Source organism: Oncorhynchus kisutch, unplaced genomic scaffold (assembly GCF_002021735.2).
Source record: "Oncorhynchus kisutch isolate 150728-3 unplaced genomic scaffold, Okis_V2 Okis01b-Okis20b_hom, whole genome shotgun sequence".
Classification (NCBI taxonomy): Eukaryota; Metazoa; Chordata; class Actinopteri; order Salmoniformes; family Salmonidae; genus Oncorhynchus; species Oncorhynchus kisutch.
In genome coordinates this window covers 1,315,981-1,341,200 of record NW_022261978.1, presented here as the reverse complement: position 1 = coordinate 1,341,200, position 25,220 = coordinate 1,315,981, and the positions used below count along the sequence as shown (strand labels likewise).

Below are 25,220 nucleotides of genomic sequence, written 5' to 3'. Positions count from 1 at the left end.
CCTCATCCTCCTCTCACCATATCTTTTTCTCTCCCTCCTGTCTGAGTGTGTGTGTGTGTGTGTGTGCATGATCCTGCATGTGCATGTGTGTGTGTCCTTCAGGTCTAAGAGGTTAAACCACAGGGGATGTTAAGTTAAGTTGAGAGATGAGCCTGTGTAAAAGTCAAGGGTTAAGTGTCCATATATGGACATGGTCGGTGTGGAGGGGCGGTGTGGTAAGCTGCTGTCAGGGAATAGAAATATCCTTTCTAGAGCAGCTCTGATGCATTAATGATACACACACACACATCAACTCTTACTGGTCAGATGGCCACATATTCATCTGATTGGATAAACTGTAGCATATACATATATTAATACAGGATATCCAATGACACACAGACATATCTTATTGGTCAGCGGGCCACCATATCAATATGCAATGACAATCATGATGATTATACAGTATTTATATGGCACATGAACAGTATGAATGGTCATAGGTGATGTGGTTATTCTACGTGGTGTGGTTATTCTATGTGGTGTAGTTATTCTACATGGTGTGGTTATTCTACGTGGTGTGGTTATTCTACGTGGTGTGGTTATTCTACGTGGTGTGGTTATTCTACGTGGTGTGGTTATTCTACGTGGTGTGATTATTCTACGTGGTGTGGTTATTCTACATGGTGTGGTTATTCTACATGGTGGATTTATTCTACATGGTGTGGCTATTCTGTATGGTGTGGTTATTCTACATGGTGTGGTTATTCTGTATGTTGTTGTTATTCTACATGGTGTGGTTATTCTACATGGTGTGGTTATTCTACATGGTGTGGTTATTCTACATGGTGTGGTTATTCTACGTGGTGTGGTTATTCTATGTGGTGTGGTTATTCTACGTGGTGTGGTTATTCTACGTGGTGTGGTTATTCTACGTGGTGTGGTTATTCTACATAGTGTGGTTATTCTACATGGTGTGGTTATTCTTCATGGTGTGGTTATTCTACATGGTGGATTTATTCTACATGGTGGATTTATTCTACATGGTGTGGCTATTCTTTATGGTGTAGTTATTCTACATGGTGTGGTTTTTCTACATGGTGTAGTTATTCTAAATGGTGCGGTTATTCTACATGGCATGGTTATTCTATATTGGTGAGGTTATTCTGTATGGTGTGATTATTCTATATGGTGCAGTTATTCTAAATGGTGCGGTTATTCTACATGGCAAGGTTATTCTATTTTGGTGAGGTTATTCTGTATGGTGTGGTTATTCTATATGGTGCAGTTATTCTACATGGTGCGGTTATTCTATGTGGTGTAGTTATTCTATATTGGTGTGGTTATTCTGTATGGTGTGGTTATTCTATATGGTGCAGTTATTCTATATAGTGCAGTTATTCTATATGGTGCAGTGATTCTGTATGGTGTGGTTATTCTGTATGGTGTGGTTATTCTGTATGGTGCGGTTATTCTGTATGGTGTGTGATGTCTCAATGACCCTACTATTTGGCTGTTTTTGTGATGCAGAATAGACATTGGTCTCAATGTGATTTCCTGTTTAAACGAAGGTTAAATGAATTAATCAAATAAATCAATACTAACACCAGTACGTAAATTGACCAGGTGTGGTGATGAGCATGAACTGACCATGTCGACGGTCTCAGATCTCGCTCATGGCTTCGAGGGGGTGAGCAGGTATGGCCACCTCGTATCTTATAAACCATAATTAAAGCTTTGTGGTCTTGTTGACCGTGTGTGGTCATGCTGACCGCGTGCAGGACTCACATCTCAGTCATGGCTTCAGGCAGGTGAGCAGGAATGGCAGTGAGGCCCTTGCCTCTACAGTCTACGATGTTGTTACTACAGGAACACATGGGAGGACAGGAGCCAGACGCCAGGCTACACGGCTGGACAAACGCACTGTCACTCTGACCTGGAGAGAGAGAGCGAGAGAAAGAGAGGGAAAGACAAAGAGAGAGAGTGAGAGAAAGAGAGAGAAAGACAAAGAGAGAGAGAGCGAGAGAAAGAGAGGGAAAGACAAAGAGAGAGAGTGAGAGAAAGAGAGAGAAAGACAAAGAGAGAGAGCGAAAGAGAGAGAGCGAGAAAGACAAAGGGAGAGAGCGAGAGAGAAAGAGAGAGAGAGAGAGAGTTTAGAATGAGAGAGAAAGACAAAGAGAGAGAGAGAGAGAGAGAGAGAGAGAGAGAGAAAGAAAGGGAGAGAGAGTTTAGAATGAGAGAGAGTGATTATTGTGTATTATTGTATGATTATTAGTTGCTGTGTAAATACCAGGTGATTTCTGGACAGTAAATAAAAGTCATACCAAGGGAAGGACATGGCATAGAAAGGCTCCACACAAAATCTAGTGCTGTACCTCAGCTGGTGAACTCTAACCTCTGTCTTACCTGAGCAGGTGACCTCTACAGGTAAACTCTACCCTCTAACCTCTGACCTCTGTCTTACCTGAGCAGGTGCCCTCTACAGGTAAACTTTACCCTCCAACCTCTGACCTCTGTCTTACCTGAGCAGGTGACCTCTACAGGTAAACTCTATCCTCTGACCTCTGTCTTACCTGAGCAGGTGACCTCTACAGGTAAACTTTACACTCTAACCTCTGACCCCTGTCTTACCTGAGCAGGTGACCTCTACAGGTAAACTCTATCCTCTGACCCCTGCCTTACCTGAGCAGGTGACCTCTACAGGTAAACTATATCCTCTGACCCCTGTCTTACCTGAGCAGGTGATCTCTACAGGTAAACTCTATCCTCTGACCCCTGTCTTACCTGAGCAGGTGATCTCTACAGGTAAACTCTATCCTCTGACCCCTGCCTTACCTGAGCAGGTGAACTCGTTCTTCTGCAGTTCAGCCAGGTTGAGTCCCCTGAGGGTTGGAGGGGAGCTGCACTGTGTGTACAGACCCAGGGTGGGCCTCTGTCTCAGCCAGGGAGACAGCCAGGACAGGTGACAGTCACACCTCAGACTGTTAGAGTGGAGACGACTGGAGGGAGAGGACGAGGAAGAGGGAGGTTTATTGTCCAATGTACCAGGATGTCAAAGGAAATGTGTATTGTGCTTTCCCAACCCTCTGAAAAACACAGAGAGGTTGGAGTAGAGGGTAACCACTAGGAGAGAGAGAGCGAGAGGAGGGGGGATCCCTTACCCATCTCTCACTGAGACTCTCACTCCAAACCATCATCTGCACACACACATGCACAGTCTGAACCAGTTTCCCCCATACTGTTGTAGCCCTATACTCTAACCCTAACTCTCAGCTTTAACAATGGAGGGGATTCTAGTTGTGTGTGTGTGTGTGTGTGTGTGTGTGTGTGTGTGTGTGTGGGGGGGGGGGGGGGGTGATTTTCAGGGGCTTAACAGTTTGATTTCCAGGGGCGTCTGTCGTTGGACAGTTTGTTGACAGGAGCTTGGTGCCTTGAAGTCCCAGCAAATCCCCCACAACCCTTCTGTGGTGGGTGGAAGGGGACCAAGTCTCCTGAGAATGGGCCTGGGGGTTTGGGTCCCCCCAAGAGGCTGGGCCTTTTCTGAGACAGCGCTACATCTCTGATTGACTGGTTTATGGGTACAGAGGCATTCATACAAGATGTGTGTATTTGAAGTGTGTTTCTCACTAGCGGTTGGCTCAGCCAAATTTCAGTAGGCATCTGCCTCTGATTCCAAAGGTTGCATGTTCGAATCCACTGATAGAAAGTTGTTGTTGATATTTTAGTTTTAAGCCCATCTCAAACCTGAAGCATTCAGAGTTAATGCCCTTAAAGCTGCAATATGTAACTTTTTGGGTGCCCCGACCAAATTCACATAGACGTTGTTATTGAAACAAGTCCAAGGAGCAGTAGATCTGTTCTATGTGCACTACTTCTATGCTTCCCGTGCCTAAATGACATGTTTGTCCAAGGAGCAGTAGATCTGTTCTATGTGCACTACTTCTATGCTTCCCGTGCCTAAATGACATGTTTGTCCAAGGAGCAGTAGATCTGTTCTATGTGCACTACTTCTATGCTTCCCGTGCCTAAATGACATGTTTGTCCAAGAAGCAGTAGATCTGTTCTATGTGCACTACTTCTATGCTTCCCGTGCCTAAATGACATGTTTGTCCAAGGAGCAGTAGATCTGTTCTATGTGCACTACTTCTATGCTTCCCGTGCCTAAATGACATGTTTGTCCAAGAAGCAGTAGATCTGTTCTATGTGCACTACTTCTATGCTTCCCGTGCCTAAAGGACATGTTTGTCCAAGGAGCAGTAGATCTGTTCTATGTGCACTACTTCTATGCTTCCCGTGCCTAAATGACATGTTTGTCCAAGGAGCAGTAGATCTGTTCTATGTGCACTACTTCTATGCTTCCCATGCCTAAAGGACATGTTTGTCCAAGGAGCAGTAGATCTGTTCTATGTGCACTACTTCTATGCTTCCCGTGCCTAAAGGACATGTTTGTCCAAGGAGCAGTAGATCTGTTCTATGTGCACTACTTCTATGCTTCCCGTGCCTAAAGGACATGTTTGTCCAAGGAGCAGTAGATCTGTTCTATGTGCACTACTTCTATGCTTCCCGTGCCTAAATGACATGTTTGTCCAAGGAGCAGTAGATCTGTTCTATGTGCACTACTTCTATGCTTCCCGTGCCTAAAGGACATGTTTGTCCAAGGAGCAGTAGATCTGTTCTATGTGCACTACTTCTATGCTTCCCGTGCCTAAAGGACATGTTTGTCCAAGGAGCAGTAGATCTGTTCTATGTGCACTACTTCTATGCTTCCCGTGCCTAAATGACATGTTTGTCCAAGGAGCAGTAGATCTGTTCTATGTGCACTACTTCTATGCTTCCCGTGCCTAAATGACATGTTTGTCCAAGGAGCAGTAGATCTGTTCTATGTGCACTACTTCTATGCTTCCCGTGCCTAAATGACATGTTTGTCCAAGGAGCAGTAGATCTGTTCTATGTGCACTACTTCTATGCTTCCCGTGCCTAAATGACATGTTTGTCCAGGGAGCAGTAGATCTGTTCTATGTGCACTACTTCTATGCTTCCCGTGCCTAAATGACATGTTTGTCCAAGGAGCAGTAGATCTGTTCTATGTGCACTACTTCTATGCTTCCCGTGCCTAAATGACATGTTTGTCCAGGGAGCAGTAGATCTGTTCTATGTGCACTACTTCTATGCTTCCCGTGCCTAAAGGACATGTTTGTCCAAGGAGCAGTAGATCTGTTCTATGTGCACTACTTCTATGCTTCCCGTGCCTAAATGACATGTTTGCGTCTTTTACTTTTGGTTTTTAACATCACATTTAAATGAGGCAAAACGATTAGAATCTTAGCAACCAGGAAATGGCGGAGCGATTTCTACATATTGCATCTTTAAGAATTTGGAATTAATACCAGAACATGAACCCTTACTTTAAATATTCAGAGTTAATACCAGAACATAACCCTTACTTTAAATATTCAGAGTTAATACCAGAACATAACCCTTACTTTAAATATTCAGAGTTAATACCTGAACATAACCCTTACTTAAATATTCAGAGTTAATACCAGAACATAACCCTTACTTTAAATATTCAGAGTTAATACCTGAACATAACCCTTACTTTAAATATTCAGAGTTAATAACTGAACATAACCCTTACTTTAAATATTCAGAGTTAATACCTGAACATAACCCTTACTTTAAATATTCAGAGTTAATACCAGAACATAACCCTTACTTTAAATATTCAGAGTTAATACCAGAACATAACCCTTACTTTAAATATTCAGAGTTAATACCAGAACATAACCCTTACTTTAAATATTCAGAGTTAATACCAGAACATAACCCTTACTTTAAATATTCAGAGTTAATACCTGAACATAACCCTTACTTTAAATATTCAGAGTTAATACCAGGACATAACCCTTACTTTAAATATACAGAGTTAATACCTGAACATAACCCTTACTTTAAATATTCAGAGTTAATACCAGAACATAACCCTTACTTTAAATATTCAGAGTTAATACCTGAACATAACCCTTACTTTAAATATTCAGAGTTAATACCTGAACATAACCCTTACTTTAAATATTCAGAGTTAATACCAGAACATAACCCTTACTTTAAATATTCAGAGTTAATACCAGAACATAACCCTTACTTTAAATATTCAGAGTTAATACCTGAACATAACCCTTACTTTAAATATTCAGAGTTAATACCTGAACATAACCCTTACTTTAAATATTCAGAGTTAATACCTGAACATAACCCTTACTTTAAATATTCAGAGTTAATACCAGAACATAACCCTTACTTTAAATATTCAGAGTTAATACCAGAACATAACCCTTACTTTAAATATTCAGAGTTAATACCAGAACATAACCCTTACTTTAAATATTCAGAGTTAATACCTGAACATAACCCTTACTTTAAATATTCAGAGTTAATACCAGAACATAACCCTTACTTTAAATATTCAGAGTTAATACCAGAACATAACCCTTACTTTAAATATTCAGAGTTAATACCAGAACATAACCCTTACTTTAAATATTCAGAGTTAATACCAGAACATAACCCTTACTTTAAATATTCAGAGTTAATACCAGAACATAACCCTTACTTTAAATATCCTAGATCTGCACCTGTAGGGGTATCTTCATCCTGATCTGTTTATACAATAACTGTGTCACTAAGTAGTAGTGATGGGAAAACCATAGTTGCAGATCACAATATTATTCTTGACATTATATACACTTTGACTCCAAGTATCGATTTGTAAAAAACAGGCAGTGTTAACTAGGGATAGTCGTCTGTAACTGCGCCAAAACTAATCGAAACAAAATGTTCTCCTGCTCTCTGGTCTCTCTGCATCAGACGCATAGCACACACCCGTCTGCCCAACGTGGGCTCGATGTCTACAGGGTACATTGGGAAGATGCCGTTTACACAGTGTTTGCTCATTGCCAAGACGTCTTACAGATGTACAGTTCTACATTCTACAGTTCTACATGGTTTATGCGTCGGTCAGACATCAACATTCTATTCTGATGTCTCTCTGACATCTTCCCAATGGGAAAACATTCCCCAAACAACATATTCCCCACGCAGTTTGATATGTCGGCCACCTAAGTGTCATGAGTTCCCTGGCAGTGCATGTTATCTGGGTTTGAACATCAAATCACAATCAAATTGCAGAATTGAATAGCAATTGATCTAGAATCGTGAGAATCGCAATACATCTAGAATCGCAATACATGTAGAATCACAATACATCTAGAATCACAATGCATCTAGAATCATGAGAATCACAATACATCTAGAATGGTGAGAATCGTAATACATATTGAATCGGCACCAAAGTGTCATGAGTTCCCTGACAGTCCTACTGAGTAGTGAGCAGAGAGGGACTCACAAGGTGCGTAGTTTGGGCATGTGGTTGAAGCTGGAGACTGGAATGCTGCTTATGTTGTTGTTGTTCAATGTGCTGCCGAGAGAGAGAGAGAGAGAGAGAGAGAGAGAGAGAGAGAGGGATCGAAAGAGGGAATGAGAGAGAGAGGGGGAGAGAGGGAGAGAAAAAGAGAAAGGGAGAGAAAGAGGGAGAGAGAAAGAGAGAGAGAGAGAGAGAGAGAGAGAGAGAGAGAGAGAGAGAGAGAGAGAGGGATCGAAAGAGGGAATGAGAGAGAGAGGAGGAGAGAGGGAGAGAAAAAGAGAAAGGGAGAGAAAGAGGGAGAGAGAAAGAGAGAGAGGGAAAGAGAGAAAGAGAGAGAGTGAGAGAGAGAGAGAGGGAAAGACAGAGGTAAAGGAAAAGAAAGAAAGAGAGAGAGGGATAGAGAGAGAAAGAGAGAATATTAGTTGACATTCCTTCGGAGAAGAAAGCTGCACACAGACACAGTCTCTCTCTATAATACTTACAGAACCTCCAGAGTTCTCAGAGCACGGAAGGCTCCCTCCTCGATGCAAGTGATGTGGTTCTTATCCAGTTGACTGTAGACACAAAACACATATAATGGCTTCCATGAGAGAGAGAGAGAGAGAGAGAGACAGCGACAGAGAGACAGCGACAGAGAGACAGAAACAGAGAGAGAGAGAGAGGGAGAGAGAGACAGAGACAGAGACAGACAGAGAGAGAGAGAGTGTGTGTGTGTGTGAGAGTGTGTGTGAGAGTGTGTGTGTGTCACTCACAGGTTCCTGATGTCTGTGGCCCCTCTGAAAGCTCTCCTGGGAATGGCTTGGATAGCATTCTCACTAAGGTCCCTGAGAAGGGAGGAGGGAGGGAGAGAGGGAGGGAGGGAAGGAAGGAGGGAGGGGGTGAGAGAGGGAGGGAGGGAGGGGGAGAGGGGGAGGGAGGGGGGTGAGAGAGGGAGGGAGGGAGGGGGTGAGAGAGGAGGGAGGAGGGAGGAGGGAGGAGGGGGTGAGAGCGGGACGGAGGGCGGGGGTGCAGAGAGGGAGGGAGGGAGGAGGGGGTGAGAGAGAGAGGGAGGGAGGGAGGGAGGGGGTGAGTGATGAGGGAGGTGAGGAGGAGAGGGAGGTGAGAGAGGGAGGGTGTGAGTGAGGAGCGTGATGGAGGGAGGGGTGAGGGGGGTGAGAGAGGGAGGGAGGTGAGGGGGTGAGGAGGGTGAGAGAGGGAGGGGGTGAGGGGGGTTGAGAAGAGGGAGGGAGGGAGGAGGGGTGAGAGAGGTGCAGGAGGAGGGCGGGCCGTGAGGGGGTGCGGAGGAGGAGGGAGGGAGGGAGGGCGTGGGGGTGAGAGAGGAGGGAGGGAGGGGGTTGAGAGAGGGAGGGAGGGAGGGGGTGAGAGAGGGAGGGAGGGAGGGGGTGAGAGAGGGGAGGGAGGGGGTGAGAGAGGGAGGGAGGGAGGGGTGAGAGAGGGAGGGAGGGAGGGGTGAGAGAGGGAGGGAGGGAGGGGTGAGAGAGGGAGGGAGGGAGGGAGGGAGGGGGTGAGAGGGAGGGAGGGAGGGGTGTGAGAGAGGGAGCGGAGGGAGGGGTGAGAGAGGGAGGAGGGAGGGGGTGAGAGAGGGGAGGAGGGCGGAGGGGGAGGGATAAAAAATGGAAAAAAGCAGGAAAAACAATTTAACACAACGTGTAGCTTTCCAATGTGAAATTCATGTAGAAAGAAGAAGAGTAACGAGCAGACAGTGTGGAGCAGACAGTGTGGAGCAGACAGTGTGGAGCAGACAGTGTGGAGCAGACCGTGTAGAGCAGACAGTGTGGAGCAGACAGTGTGGAGCAGACAGTGTGGAGCAGACAGTGTGGAGCAGACAGTAGAGACGCACACAGTGTAGAGCAGACAGTGTGGAGCAGACAGTGTAGAGCAGAACAGTGTGGAGCAGACAGTGTAGAGCAGACAGTTGTAGAGCAGACAGTGTGGAGCAGACAGTGTGGAGCAGACAGTGTGGAGCAGACAGTGTAGAGCAGACCGTGTGGAGCAGACAGTGTGGAGCAGACAGTGTGGAGCAGACAGTGTAGAGCAGGACAGTGTTAGAGCAGACAGTGTGGAGCAGACGTGTGGAGCAGACAGTGTGGAGCAGACCGTTGTGGAGCAGACAGGTGGAGCAGACAGTGTGGAGTAGACAGTGTAGAGCAGACCCGTGTGGAGCAGACAGTGTGGAGCAGAAGTGTAGAGCAGACAGTGTGGAGCAAGACCGTGTGGAGCAGACGTGTGGAGCAGACAGTGTGGAGAGACAGTGTGGAGCAGACAGTAGGGGGGCAGACAGTGTAGAGCAGACAGTGTGGAGCAGACAGTGTGGAGCAGACCGTGTGGAGCAGACAGTGTGGAGCAGACAGTGTGGAGCAGACAGTGTGGAACAGACAGTGTGGAGCAGACAGTGTGGAGCAGACCGTGTGGAGCAGACCGTGTGGAGCAGACCGTGTGGAGCAGACAGTGTAGAGCAGACCGTGTGGAGCAGACAGTAGAGAGCACACAGTGTAGAGCAGACAGTATGGAGCAGACAGTATGGAGCAGACAGTGTAGAGCAGACAGTAGAGAGCACACAGTGTAGAGCAGACAGTGTGGAGCAGACAGTGTGGAGCAGACAGGTGGAGCGACCGTGTGGAGCAGACAGTGTGGAGCAGACAGTGTGGAGCAGACAGTGTGGAGCAGACAGTGGGAGCAGGACAGTGTGGAGCAGACAGTGGGAGCAGACAGTGTGGAGCAGACAGTGTGGAGCAGGACCGTGTGGAGCAGACAGTGTGGAGCAGACAGTGTGGGAGCAGACAGTGTGGAGCAGACAGTGTGGAGCAGACAGTGTGGAGCAGCCGTGTGGAGCGACAGTGTAGAGCAGACAGTGTGGAGCAGACAGTAGAGAGCACACAGTGTAGAGCAGACAGTGTGGAGCAGACATTGTGGAGCAGACAGTGTTGAGCAGACAGTGTGGAGCAGACCGTGTGGAGCAGACAGTGTGGAGCAGACAGTGTAGAGCAGACAGGTAGAGCAGACAGTGTGGAGCAGACCGTGTGGAGCAGACCGTGTGGAGCAGACCGTGTGGAGCAGACCGTGTGGAGCAGACCGTGTGGAGCAGACAGTGTGGAGCAGACAGTGCGGAGCAGACAGTGTGGAGCAGACCGTGTAGAGCAGACCGTGTGGAGCAGACAGTGTGGAGCAGACAGTGTGGAGCAGACAGTGTGGAGCAGACAGTGTGGAGCAGACAGTAGAGAGCACACAGTGTAGAGCAGACAGTGTGGAGCAGACAGTGTAGAGCAGACAGTGTGGAGCAGACAGTGTAGAGCAGACAGTGTAGAGCAGACAGTGTGGAGCAGACAGTGTGGAGCAGACAGTGTGGAGCAGACAGTGTAGAGCAGACAGTGTGGAGCAGACAGTGTGGAGCAGACAGTGTGGAGCAGACAGTGTAGAGCAGACAGTGTAGAGCAGACAGTGTGGAGCAGACCGTGTGGAGCAGACAGTGTGGAGCAGACCGTGTGGAGCAGACAGTGTGGAGGCAGACAGTGTGGAGCAGACAGTGTGGAGCAGACAGTGTGGAGCAGGACAGTGTAGAGCAGACCGTGTGGAGCAGACAGTGTGGAGCAGACAGTGTAGAGCAGACAGTGTGGAGCAGACAGTGTGGAGCAGACCGTGTGGAGCAGACAGTGTGGAGCAGACAGTGTGGAGCAGACCGTGTGGAGCAGACAGTGTGGAGCAGACCGTGTGGAGCAGACCGTGTGGAGCAGACCGTGTGGAGCAGACAGTGTGGAGCAGACAGTGTGGAGCAGACCGTGTGGAGCAGACAGTGTGGAGCAGACAGTGTGGAGCAGACAGTGTGGAGCAGACAGTGTGGAACAGACAGTGTGGAGCAGACAGTGTGGAGCAGACCGTGTGGAGCAGACCGTGTGGAGCAGACAGTGTAGAGCAGACCGTGTGAGCAGACAGTAGAGAGCACACAGTGTAGAGCAGACAGTGTGGAGCAGACATTGTGGAGCAGACAGTGTTGAGCAGACAGTGTGGAGCAGACCGTGTGGAGCAGACAGTGTGGAGCAGACAGTGTAGAGCAGACAGTGTAGAGCAGACAGTGTGGAGCAGACCGTGTGGAGCAGACCGTGTGGAGCAGACCGTGTGGAGCAGACCGTGTGGAGCAGACAGTGTGGAGCAGGACAGTGTGGAGCAGACAGTGTGGAGCAGACGTGTAGAGCAGACCGTGTGGAGCAGACAGTGTGGAGCAGGACAGTGTGGAGCAGACAGTGTGGAGCAGACAGTGTGGAGCAGACCGTGTGGAGCAGAACGTGTGGAGCAGACAGTGTGGAGCAGACCGTGTGGAGCAGACAGTGTGGAGCAGACAGTGTGGAGCAGACCGTGTGGAGCAGACCGTGTGGAGCAGACAGTGTGGAGCAGACCGTGTGGAGCAGACAGTTTGGAGCAGACAGTGTAGAGCAGACAGTGTAGAGCAGACAGTGTAGAGCAGACAGTGTGGAGCAGACAGTGTGGAGCAGACAGTGTGGAGCAGACAGTGTGGAGCAGACAGTGTAGAGCAGACCGTGTAGAGCAGACAGTGTGGAGCAGACAGTGGGGAGCAGACAGTAGAGCAGACAGTGTACAGCAGACAGTAGAGTAATTGGTGGCTGTGTTTCCACCCAGAGTCTTATCTGCTCTATCGCACTGTGTTAGGTCATGTAAAATACACACACAGACCAGGAACTAGGGACTGGGTCCCCTGGCTCCCTCTCTCTTCCTCTGTCTCCCTCTCTATCACTCACTCACTTCTCCTTGTTCTCTCTCCCTTTTTCTCTCTTCTATTTTCATCCCTTTCAGTCTACCACTCCTCTCTCCATCCCTCCGTCTCTTTCCCTCCTCTCTGTCTCTCTCCATCCCTCCGTCTCTCTCCCTCCTCTCTGTCTGTCTGTTCCACAACATTACCACTCCTTCTTCATCCCTCCACCTCTCTCCCTCCTCTCTGTCCGTCTGTTCCACAACATTACCACTCCTCTCTCCATCCCTCCGTCTCTCTCCCTCCTCTCTGTCTCTCTCCATCCCTCCGTCTCTCTCCATTCCTCCGTCTCTCTCCCTCCTCTCTGTCTCTCTCCATCCTCTGTCTTTCTCCTCCTCTCTGTCTGTCTGTTCCACACATTACCACTCCTCTCTCCATCCCTCCGTCTCTCTCCCTCCTCTCTGTCTCTCTCCATCCCTCCGTCTCTCTCCCTCCTCTCTGTCTGTCTGTTCCACCACATTACCACTCCTCTCTCCATCCCTCCGTCTCTGCTCCCTCCCTCTCTGTCTGTCTGTTCCACAACATTACCACTCCTCTCTCCATCCCTCCGTCTCTCTCCCCTCCTCTCTGCTGTCTGTTCCACAACATACCACTCCTCTCTCCATCCCTCCGTCTCTCTCCCTCCTCTCTGTCTGTCTGTCCACACCATTACCACTCCTCTCGCATCCCTCCGTCTTTCTCCCTCATCTCTGTCTCTCTCCATCCCTCTGTCTCTCTGCCTCCTCTCTGTCTGTCCTGTTCCACACCATTACCACTCCTCTCTCCATCCCTCCGTCTCTCTCCCTCTCTCTGTCTCTCTCTCCATCCCTCTGTCTCTCTCCCTCCTCTCTGTCCCAACAACATTACCACTAGGTCTCCATCATGATGTTATCTTAATGTGTTCCCCCGGCCCTGGGCCTAGACGCCGGCAGGAAGCCTGGGCCTGCGGAGACTGAGCCACCCCAGGGAGGGCCCACTACAGCCTGGGTATACTCTATTTGGCGAGGGAACCACAGGGTTGTCTATGTTTGTTTGTCTGTGTGTGTGTGTGTGTTGTGTGTGTGCCCAGGTGCATGCATGCTCGCATGTGTGTAGATAATGTGTCATTCCCTGGAGGATTTCAAAACACTCTATTAACCTCCCTGACCCAGCCCACTGAGACTATCAGACCAGCCCACTGAGACTATCAGACCAGCCCCCTAAGACTATCAGACCAGCCCACTGAGACTATCAGAGCAGCCCACTGAGACTATCAGAGCAGCCCACTGAGACTATCAGAGCAGCCCACTGAGACTATCAGAGCAGACCACTGAGACTATCGGAGCAGACCACAGAGACTATCAGAGCAGCCCACAGAGACTGAAACTATCAGAGCAGACCACTGAGACTATCAGACCAGCTCACTGAGACTATCAGACCAGCCCACTGAGATTATCAGAGCAGCCCACTGAGACTATCAGAGCAGCCCACTGAGACTATCAGAGCAGCCCACTGAGACTATCAGAGCAGCCCACTGAGACTATCAGAGCAGCCCACTGAGACTATCAGAGCAGCCCACTGAGACTATCAGAGCAGCCCACTGAGACTATCAGAGCAGCCCACTGAGACTATTAGAGCAGCCCACTGAGATCATCAGAGCAGCCCACTGAGATCATCAGAGCAGCCCACTGAGATCATCAGAGCAGCCCACTGCGATCATCAGAGCAGCCCACTGAGACTATCAGAGCAGCCCACTGAGACTATCAGAGCAGCCCACTGAGACTATCAGAGCAGCCCACTAAGACTATCAGAGCAGCCCACTGAGACTATCAGAGCAGCCCACTGAGACTATCAGAGCAGCCCACTGAGACTATTGGAGCAGCCCACTGAGACTATCAGACCAGCCCACTGCGACTATTAGAGCAGCCCACTGAGACTATTAGAGCAGCCCACTGAGACTATTAGAGCAGCCCACTGAGACTATTAGAGCAGCCCACTGAGACTATTAGAGCAGCCCACTGAGACTATTAGAGCAGCCCACTGAGACTATTAGAGCAGCCCACTGAGACTGAGACTATCAGACTAGCCCACTGAGACTATCAGACCAGCCCACTGAGACTATCAGACCAGCCCAATGAGACTATCAGACCAGCCCAATGAGACTATTAGAGCAGCCCACTGAGACTATTAGAGCAGCCCACTGAGACTATTAGAGCAGCCCACTGAGACTGAGACTATCAGACTAGCCCACTGAGACTATCAGACCAGCCCACTGAGACTATCAGACCAGCCCAATGAGACTATCAGACCAGCCCACTGAGGACTATTAGAGCAGCCCACTGAGACTGAGACTATCACACTAGCCCACCGAGACTATCAGACCAGCCCACTGAGATCATCAGAGCATCCCACTGAGATCATCAGAGCAGCCCCACTGAGATCATCAGAGCAGCCCACTGAGATCATCAGAGCAGCCCACTGAGACTATCAGAGCAGCCCACTGAGACTATCAGACCAGCCCACTGAGACTATCGGACCAGCCCACTGAGACTATCAGAGCAGCCCACTGAGACTATCAGAGCAGCCCACTGAGACTATCAGAGCACCCCACTGAGACTATCAGAGCAGCCCACTGAGACTATCAGAGCAGCCCACTGAGACTATCAGAGCAGCCCACTGAGACTATCAGAGCAGCCCACTGAGACTATCAGTGCAGCCACTGAGATCATCAGAGCAGCCCACTGAGATCATCAGACTAGCCCACTGAGACTATCAGACTAGCCCACTGAGACTATCAGACTAGCCCACTGAGACTATCAGACCAGCCCACTGAGACTATCAAGCAGCCCACTGAGACTATCAGAGCAGCCCACTGAGACTATCAGAGCAGCCCACTGAGACTATCAGAGCAGCCCACTGAGACTATCAGAGCAGCCACTGAGACTATTAGAGCAGCCCACTGAGACTATCAGAGCAGCCCACTGAGACTATCAGAGCAGCCCACTGAGATCATCAGTGCAGCCCACTGAGATCATCAGAGCAGCCCACTGAGACTATCAGAGCAGCCCACTGAGACTATCAGAGCAGCCCACTGAGACTATCAGAGCAGCCCACTGAGACTATCAGAGCAGCCCACTGAGAAATACAGGAATGTAGAGGATGATCGATTGAATGATGATGGATATAGTGGAAGAGTGGAATGGAGTGAGGGAAAGTGAGGGATGGATATAGTGGAAGAGTGGAATGGAGTGAGGGAAAGTGAGGGATGGATATAGTGGAAGAGTGTAATGGAGTGAGGGAAAGTGAGGGATGGATATAGAGAATGAAAGAGAAACACTGCTAGGTGGATAATGGGTGAAAGGGATGGAGAGAGAGAGAGTGTATGAGAGACAGAGAGAGAGAGAGTGTATGAGAGACAGAGAGAGAGAGAGTGTATGAGAGACAGCGAGAGAGAGTGTATGAGAGACAGAGAGAGAGAGAGAGAGAGAGAGAGAGTATGAGAGACAGAGAGAGAGTATGAGAGACAGAGAGAGAGAGTGTATGAGAGAGAGAGAGTGTGTATGAGAGAGAGAGAGAGAGAGTGTGTATGAGACAGAGAGAGAGTGTATGAGAGACAGAGAGAGAGAGTGTATGAGAGAGAGAGAGAGTGAGAGAAAGAGTGAGGGAAGGATGGATAAAGTGAGAGAGGGAGTGGAGTGGGTGAGAGATTGGTTGCGATCATGCACAGTTTTTCTGCCTCATTTCAGATTGAGGTCAGAGTCAGTGAACCAACACATAGACAGACACACAGCAGGGAGTCGAGAGAGAGAGAGAGATAGAGATAGAGAGATAGAGACGGATATGGGAATTTGAGAGAGAGAGAAAGAGAGAGAGAGATGGGAATTTGAGAGAGAAAGAGGGCGAGAGATGTGAGAATTGGAGGGTGAGAAAGGGGGTGAGAGATGGAGAGGGTGTAAATGGATTTTGGGGAGAGATATAGAACATGGATGTATGGATCTAAGGTCAAATGTGGGTTCGCTTTCTCCCTCATCTCTACCGGATCATCTCTCTCCCTCCCTCATCTCTACCGGATCATCTCTCTCCCTCCCTCATCTCTACCCGATCATCTCTCTCCCTCCCTCATCTCTACCCGATCATCTCTCTCCCTCCCTCATCTCTACCCGATCATCTCTCTCCCTCCCTCATCTCTACCCGATCATCTCTCTCCCTCCCTTCATCTCTACCGGATCATCTCTCTCCCTCCCTCATCATCTCTCTCCCTCCCTCATCTCTACCCGATCATCTCTACCGGATCATCTCTCTCCCTCCCTCATCTCTACCGGATCATCTCTCCTCCCTCCCTCATCATCTCTCTCCCTCCCTCATCTCTACCCGCGATCATCTCTCTCCCTCCCTCATCTCTACCGATCATCTCTCTCCCTCCCTCATCTCTACCGGATCATCTCTCTCCCTCCCTCATCATCTCTCTCCACTCCCTCATCTCTACCCGATCATCTCTCTCCCTCCCTCATCTCTACCCGATCATCTCTCTCCCTCCCTCATCTCTACCGGATCATCTCTCTCCCTCCCTCATCATCATCTCTCTCCCTCCCTCATCTCTACCCGATCATCTCTCTCCCTCCCTCATCTCTACCCGATCATCTCTCTCCCTCCCTCATCTTCTACCGGATCATCTCTCCCCTCCCTCATCATCTCTCTCTCCCTCCCTCATCTCTACCCGATCATCTCTCTCCCTCCCTCATCTCTACCCGATCATCTCTCTCCCTCCCTCATCTCTACCGGATCATCTCTCTCCCCTCCCTCATCATCTCTCTCCCTCCCTCATCTCTACCCGATCATCTCTCTCCCTCCCTCATCTCTACCCGATCATCTCTCTCCCTCCCTCATCTCTACCGGATCATCTCTCTCCCTCCCTCATCATCTCTCTCCCTCCCTCATCTCTACCCGATCATCTCTCTCCCTCCCTCATCTCTACCCGATCATCTCTCTCCCTCCCTCATCTCTACCGGATCATCTCTCTCCCTCCCTCATCATCATCTCTCTCCCTCCCTCATCTCTACCCGATCATCTCTCTCCCTCCCTCATCTCTACCCGATCATCTCTCTCCCTCCCTCATCTCTACCGGATCATCTCTCTCCCTCCCTCATCATCATCTCTCTCCCTCCCTCATCTCTACCCGATCATCTCTCTCCCTCCCTCATCTCTACCCGATCATCTCTCTCCCTCCCTCATCTCTACCGGATCATCTCTCTCCCTCCCTCATCTCTACCCGATCATCTCTCTCCCTCCCTCATCTCTACCCGATCATCTCTCTCCCTCCCTCATCTCTACCGGATCATCTCTCTCCCTCCCTCATCTCTACCCGATCATCTCTCTCCCTCCCTCATCTCTACCCGATCATCTCTCTCCCTCCCTCATCTCTACCGGATCATCTCTCTCCCTCCCTCATCATCTCTCTCCCTCCCTCATCTCTACCCGATCATCTCTCTCCCTCCCTCATCTCTACCGGATCATCTCTCTCCCTCCCTCATCTCTACCGGATCATTTCTCTCCCTCCCTCATCTCTACCTGATCATCTCTCTCCCTCCCTCATCTCTACCTGATCATCTCTCTCCCTCCCTCATCTCTACCTGATCATCTCTCTCCCTCCCTCATCATCTCTCTCCCTACCTCATCTCTACCTGATCATCTCTCTCCCTCCCTCATCTCTACCATCTCTACCTGATCATCTCTCTCCCTCCCTCATCTCTACTTGATCATCTTTCTCCCTCATCTCTACCTGATCATCTCTCTCCCTCCCTCATCTCTACCTGATCATCTCTCTCCCTCCCTCCCTCCCTCATCTCTACCTGATCATCTCTCTCCCTCCCTCCAACTCTCTCCCTACCTCTTCTCTACCTGATCATCTCTCTCCCTCCCTCATCTCTACCATCTCTACCTGATCATCTCTCTCCCTCCCTCATCTCTACTTGATCATCTTTCTCCCTCATCTCTACCTGATCATCTCTCTCCCTCCCTCATCTCTACCTGATCATCTCTCTCCCTCCCTCCCTCATCTCTACCTGATCATCTCTCTCCCTCCCTCCCTCATCTCTACCTGATCATCTCTCTCTCTCCCTCCCTCATCTCTACCTGATCATATCTCTCCCTCCCTCATCTCTACCTGATCAATTCAATTCAATTCAAGGGGCTTTATTGGCATGGGAAACATGTGTTAACATTGCCAAAGCAAGTGAGGTAGATAATATATAAAAGTGAAATAAACAATACAAATTAACAGTAAACATTACACGTACAGAAGTTTCAAAACAATAAAGACATTACAAATGTCATATTATATATAAATATATATACTGTATATACAGTGTTGTAACAATGTACAAATAGTTAAAGTACACAAGGGAAAATAAATAAGCATAAATATGGGTTGCATTTACAATGATGTTTGTTCTTCACTGGTTGTCCTTTTCTCGTGGCAACAGGTCAAAAATCTTGCTGCTGTGATGGCACACTGTGGAATTTCACCCAGTAGATATGGGAGTTTATCAAAATTGGGTTTGTTTTCGAATTCTTTGTGGATCTGTGTAATCTGAGGGAAATATGTCTCTCTAATATGGTCATACATTGGGCAGGAGGTTAGGAAGTGCAGCTCAGTTTCCACCTCATTTTGTGGGCAGTGAGCACATAGCCTGTCTTCTCTTGAGAGCCATGTCTGCCTACGGCGGTCTTTCTCAATAGCAAGGCTATGCTCACTGAGTCTGTACATAGTCAAAGCTTTCCTTAATTTTGGGTTAGTCACAGTGTACTCTCTGTTTAGGGCCAAATAGTATTCTAGTTTACTCTGTTTTTTTGTTAATTCTTTCCAAGTTGTCACGTAATTATCTTTTTGTTTTCTCATGATTTGATTGGGTCTTGATTGATTGTGTTGCTGTCCTGGGACTCTGTAGGATGTGTTTGTGTTTGTGAACAGAGCCCCAGGACCAGCTTGCTTAGGGAACTCTTCTCCAGGTTCATCTCTCTGTAGGTGATGGCTTTGTTATGGAAGGTTTGGGAATCGCTTCCTTTAGGTGGTTGTAGAATTTAACGTCTCTCTTCTGGATTTAGTTAATTAATGGGTATCGGGTTTATTCCGCTCTGCAGGCATTATTTGGTGTTCTATGTTGTACACACTATATTTGAGCAGAATTCTGCATACACAGTATCAATTTGGCTTGTCCCATTTAGTGAATTCTTGTTTGGTGAACAGACCTCACAACCATAAAGGTCAATGGGTTCTATAACTGATTCAAGTATTTTTAGCCAAATCCTAATTGGTCTCTATGTCTCTCTCCCTCTGTGTCTATCTCTGTGTCTCTCTCTCTCTCTCGGTGTCTCTCTCTCTCTCCGTGTCTCTCTCTCTCTCGGTGTCTCTCTCTCTGTGTGTGTGTGTGTCTCTCTCGGTGTCTCTCTCTCTGTGTGTGTGTCTCTCTCGGTGTCTCTCTCTCTCTGTGTGTGTGTCTCTCTCGGTGTCTCTCTCTCTCTGTGTGTGTGTCTCTCTCGGTGTCTCTCTCTCTCTGTGTGTGTGTCTCTCTCGGTGTCTCTCTCTCTCTGTGTGTGTGTCTCTCTCGGTGTCTCTCTCCCTCTGTGTGTGTGTCTCTCTCGGTGTCTCTCTCCCTCTGTGTGTCTCTCTCCAAGGCTGTAGAGGTGATATGAGGAACTAGCTGGTTCTGAACAGCTGGACTGGGTTTCAGAACACCACTCCTCTTCTCTTGTATCTCCTCACAGCTCCTTGTCAAATCAGATCACATTCACACTGATACTCCATGCCCAGTTGCCCAAGTGGTTCCAGGTGTGTGTGTGTGTGTGACAGGCATCCCACAGTGAGAGGAAGAGAGGGGATGAAGGAGAATGTATTTACCATGGACACTAATCTAACATGCCAGGCATCCAGGGAGAAACTAATGAAAGACAACCTTTGGATGACACGTAACATTAGGCAGCATTACACACACACACACACACACACACAATTGGAGATGCCTCGACAGGCGCTCTGTTGCTAGGACACGATGTGGTACCATCTGGATATTATGTTTACAGGAGAGACACAGAGACTATGAGGTTTGGTCACAGCTGGGCCCGCTGTGTGTGTGTGTGTTACGTGTTACGTGTCATCCAAAGGTTGTCTTTCATTCGTTTCTCCCTGGATGCCTGGCATGTTAGATTAGTGTCCATGGTAAATACATTCTCTCTTCCTCTCACTCTGTGGTGTGTGTGTAGCGTGTGTGTTGTAATGTGTATGGTGTGTGTAGTGTGTCTGTAGAATGTGTGTGGTGTGTGTAGTGTGTAAGGTTTGTGTATGTGGTATGTGTGTGTGTGGGTATGGTGTGTGTGGTATGTGAGTGTGTGTATGGTGTGTGTAGTGTATCTGTGGTGTGTGTATGTACTATGCATGTGGTGTGTGTTGTGTGTGTGTATGTGTGTGTGTGTGTGTGTGTAGTGTGTGTATGGGTGTGTGTGTAGTGTGTGTATGGGTGTGTGTGTAGTGTGTGTATGGGTGTGTGTGTAGTGTGTGTATGGGTGTGTGTGTAGTGTGTGTGTAGTGTGTGTATGGTGTGTGTGTAGTGTGTGTATGGGTGTGTGTGTAGTGTGTGTATGGGTGTGTGTGTAGTGTGTGTATGGGTGTGTGTGTAGTGTGTGTATGGGTGTGTGTGTAGTGTGTGTATGGGTGTGTGTGTAGTGTGTGTATGGGTGTGTGTGTAGTGTGTGTATGGGTGTGTGTGTAGTGTGTGTAGTGTGTGTATGGGTGTGTGTGTAGTGTGTGTAGTGTGTGTAGTGTGTGTATGGGTGTGTGTGTAGTGTGTGTAGTGTGTGTATGGGTGTGTGTGTAGTGTGTGTATGTGTGTAGTGTGTGTAGTGTGTGTAGTGTGTGTGTGTGTGTAGTGTGTATGGGTGTGTGTGTAGTGTGTGTAGTGTGTGTGTAGTGTGTGTAGTGTGTGTAGTGTGTGTAGTGTGTGTATGGGTGTGTGGGTGTGTGAGAGAGAGCAGTATGTTATATTTACTCTATTCTACTAATTCTCTTTATCTCTCTGTCTCTCTCCCTCTTTCAGTCTCTCTTATCCTCTCATTGTTCATCCATCTCTCCTGTCTTCTCAGTCTGCAATTCTTTGTAGTGGTCATTCTTCCTGCTCTTCATCTCTCTTTCTTCCCTCCTCCTCTTCATCAGTAGACTGTGCTCAGTAGAGGGTGAGAAAGGTAAACTTCCCCACTGGCTGTGTGTGAACTCAGATCTCACCTCTCAGTCCCTCTCTGTGATGTGTGTTGGTGTGTAAACTCTCCTGACCCCACTGTCCCACTCCGCTCCTCCCCAAACACATGAGGTCACTCTCCAAAGACTTACAGGACCCTAATACAGCCCTCACACCTTCCCTCCTCTGACGCCCCACACCTTCCCTCCTCTGATGCCCCCACACCTTCCCTCCTCTGACGCCCCACACCTTCCCTCCTCTGACGCCCCACACCTTCCCTCCTCTGACGCCCCACACCTTCCCTGCTCTGACGCCCCACACCTTCCCTCCTCTGACGCCCCACACCTTCCCTCCTCTGACGCCCCACACCTTCCCTCCTCTGACGCCCCACACCTTCCCTTCTCTGACGCCCCACACCTTCCCTCCAATGACGCCCCACACCTTCCCTCCAATGACGCCCCACACCTTCCCTCCTCTGACGCCCCACACCTTCCCTCCTCTGACGCCCCACACCTTCCCTCCTCTGATGCCCCACACCTTCCTCTCTCCCCCTCCACTCTCTTCCTCTCTCCCCTCCATCACAACCTCTCCCTCCATCACAACCTCTCCCTTCCTCTCTGCCCCTCCATCACAACCTCTCCCTCCATCACAACCTCTCCCTTCCTCTCTGCCCCTCCATCACAACCTCTCCCTCCATCACAACCTCTCCCTTCCTCTCTCCCCTCCATCACAACCTCTCCCTTCCTCTCTGCCCCTCCATCACAACCTCTCCCTCCATCACAACCTCTCCCTCCATCACAACCTCTCCTTTCCTCTCTCTCGCTCCATCACAACCTCTCCCTTCCTCTCTCTCGCTCCATCACAACCTCTCCCTTCCTCTCTCTCGCTCCATCACAACCTCTCCCTTCCTCTCTCTCGCTCCATCACAACCTCTCCCTTCCTCTCTCCCCCTCCATCCCAACCTCTCCCTCCATCACATCACAACCTCTCCTTTCCTCTCTCTCCCTCCATCAGAACCTCCCTCTCCCTCCATCACACCCTCTCCCTTCCTCTCTCTTCCTCCATCACAACCTCTCTCTTCCATCACAACCTCTCTCTCCCTCCATCACAACCTCTCTCTTCCTCTCTCCCTCCATCACAACCTCTCCCTTCCTCTCTCTCCCTCCATCACAACCTCTCCCTTCCTCACAACCTCTCCCTTCCTCTCTCCCCCTCCATCACAACCTCTCCCTTCCTCTCTCCCCCGTCATCACAACCTCTCCCTTCCTCACAACCTCTCCCTTCCTCTCTCTCCCTCCATCACAACCTCTCCCTTCCTCACAACCTCTCCCTTCCTCTCTCCCCCTCCATCACAACCTCTCCCTTCCTCTCTCTCCCTCCATCACAACCTCTCCCTCCATCACAACCTCTCCCTTCCTCTCTCTCCCTCCATCACAACCTCTCCCTTCCTCTCTCTCCCTCCATCACAACCTCTCCCTTCCTCTCTCTCCCTCCATCCCACCTCCTGTCTTCTCTCCTTATCCTTCACCTCTGTAGACTCCCTTGCTAGACCTCTACTCTCAACTCCAGACACTCCTCCTTTCCTCCTCTTCTTACAGGGAGGGCAGATGGCCAAGTCAGACGGTGTCACCCCCGACAACCTCTAAATATTTCATCTCCATTTTAAACTCTGTCTGTTCCCCTTTTAACCCCTCACAGACTGACACACACCTTGAATAAGTAATTTGTGAGAGAAAGAGACAGACAGACAGACAGACAGACAGACAGACAGACAGACAGACAGACAGACAGACAGACAGACAGACAGACAGACAGACAGACAGACAGACAGACGACAGACAGACAGACAGACAGACAGACAGACAGACAGACAGACAGACAGACAGACAGACAGACAGACAGACAGACAGACAGACAGACAGACAGACAGACAGACAGACAGACAGACAGACAGACAGACAGACAGACAGACAGACAGACAGACAGACAGACAGACAGACAGACAGACAGACAGACAGACAGACAGACAGACAGACAGACAGACAGACAGACAGACAGACAGACAGACAGACAGACAGACAGACAGACAGACAGACAGACAGACAGACAGACAGACAGACAGACAGACAGACAGACAGACAGACAGACAGACAGACAGACAGACAGACAGACAGACAGACAGACAGACAGACAGACAGACAGACAGACAGACAGACAGACAGACAGACAGACAGACAGACAGACAGACAGACAGACAGACAGACAGACAGACAGACAGACAGACAGACAGACAGACAGACAGACGAAAGCGATGTACAACAGGAAAGAGGAGACATATTGTTAAACTGTTAGACGGGTCATTCTGGAGGCAACTTACAGTCGACTGTGGAACCACAAGTTGCTCATTGTAGTTGGTAATATATCATAACCACTCTGACCTGGGGCACAGAGTTCACACTTCCTGCACTTGGAATCCCCTGTCTGTTACACACACACCGGCACGAATGCCTGTACGCACACACACACACACACACACACACATGCACACACACCATCTCTGTGCCTGCAGGTATGCGCCACTGGAGTATGAACCCGACTAACATGTCAACTCTGCTTTTACCCCCCGACACAGACGTCTCTAGGATGTCTGATACTCACACTCAGAGACACAAGCTGTCCCTCTCTCAGAGACACAAGCTGTCCCTCTCTCAGAGACACAAGCTGTCACTCTCTCAGAGACACAAGCTGTCCCTCTCTCAGAGACACAAGCTGTCCCTCTCAGAGACACAAGCTGTCCCTCTCTCAGAGACACAAGCTGTCCCTCTCTCAGAGACACAAGCTGTCCCTCTCTCAGAGACACAAGCTGTCCCTCTCTCAGAGACACAAGCTGTCCCTCTCTCAGAGACACAAGCTGTCCCTGTCTCAGAGACACAAGCTGTCCCTCTCTCAGAGACACAGGCTGTCACTCTCTCAGAGACACAAGCTGTCCCTCTCTCAGAGACACAAGCTCTCACACAGACTGAAATCTGTTATAATAGGAGGAATGTCTTCAGATAACTCATACAACTTGAAAAAGACCCCACATCCCACAGACTATGTCCAGACTCAGTGAGCGTAGCCTTGCTATTGAGAGAGGAGGCCATAGCCGGTCATCTTTGGAGAGCCAGGTCTGCCTGTGTGCCCACTGCCCACACAGTGAGATGGAAACCGAGCTACGCTCTAAGACTTTCCTGTCATTTCAACAGTGAAACACTGTAGGACGCACAGTACAATACCACACATGGGTTTTACAGCATTCATGCTGTAGATTGCACTGCATCATGGGTAAAATGCTGAAAACCACTGGTATGAACTCATTTGGATGCCTCCTGTAAAAATGCCTCTAACATGCTGTATTTCTTTACAGTAATAGCGTATGCCTACTGTAGACTCAAATGATCCGTTTCAGGAGCCAACCTCATGTTTTCAGGTGAGACACGTGAAGCTCAGACTATTTGAGTAAATATCTTCTTGAAGCAGCTAAGAAGTGTAAAACTATTTCAGCAGCTGCTGGGTGGGTATGTTAACCTGCTCATGTTTCCACCACAAGGAACGGCCTGTTTGTCTGGTTTCTATCAGTTGAAAAGATGACCCGTATTTTTCAGATTGACTGGCCACATTTAGCTGTCTTGTATTTGTTCAATGACTCAGTTGATGAGATAAACTAAAGTGGATTCAGAAAGTATTCAGACACCTTTCCCTTTTCCACATTCTGTTACAGAACAGCCTTATTCTAATTGGATGACATAAAACGTCTTCATCAATCCCAACACAACATAAAGACAAAGCATTCTGTTACAGAAAAGCCTTGTTCTAAATGGATTACAGAAAA

The 25,220-nt window shown here is 48.9% G+C and overlaps 1 protein-coding gene across 1 annotated transcript in view; it reads right to left on the bottom strand.

Annotated features, from left to right (window-relative positions):
- Positions 1–25,220, bottom strand: part of LOC109886283 (slit homolog 1 protein) — a 120,018-nt gene that overhangs the window by 57,130 nt on the left and 37,668 nt on the right. Inside the window, exons 5-9 of the mRNA XM_031811551.1 lie at positions 8,155–8,226; positions 7,885–7,956; positions 7,385–7,456; positions 2,815–2,978; positions 1,768–1,915 (exon numbers count right to left, since the gene is read on the bottom strand). Of these exons, the coding sequence (XP_031667411.1) occupies positions 1,768–1,915; positions 2,815–2,978; positions 7,385–7,456; positions 7,885–7,956; positions 8,155–8,226 (528 nt within the window). The remainder of the gene's footprint in view (positions 1–1,767; positions 1,916–2,814; positions 2,979–7,384; positions 7,457–7,884; positions 7,957–8,154; positions 8,227–25,220) is intronic.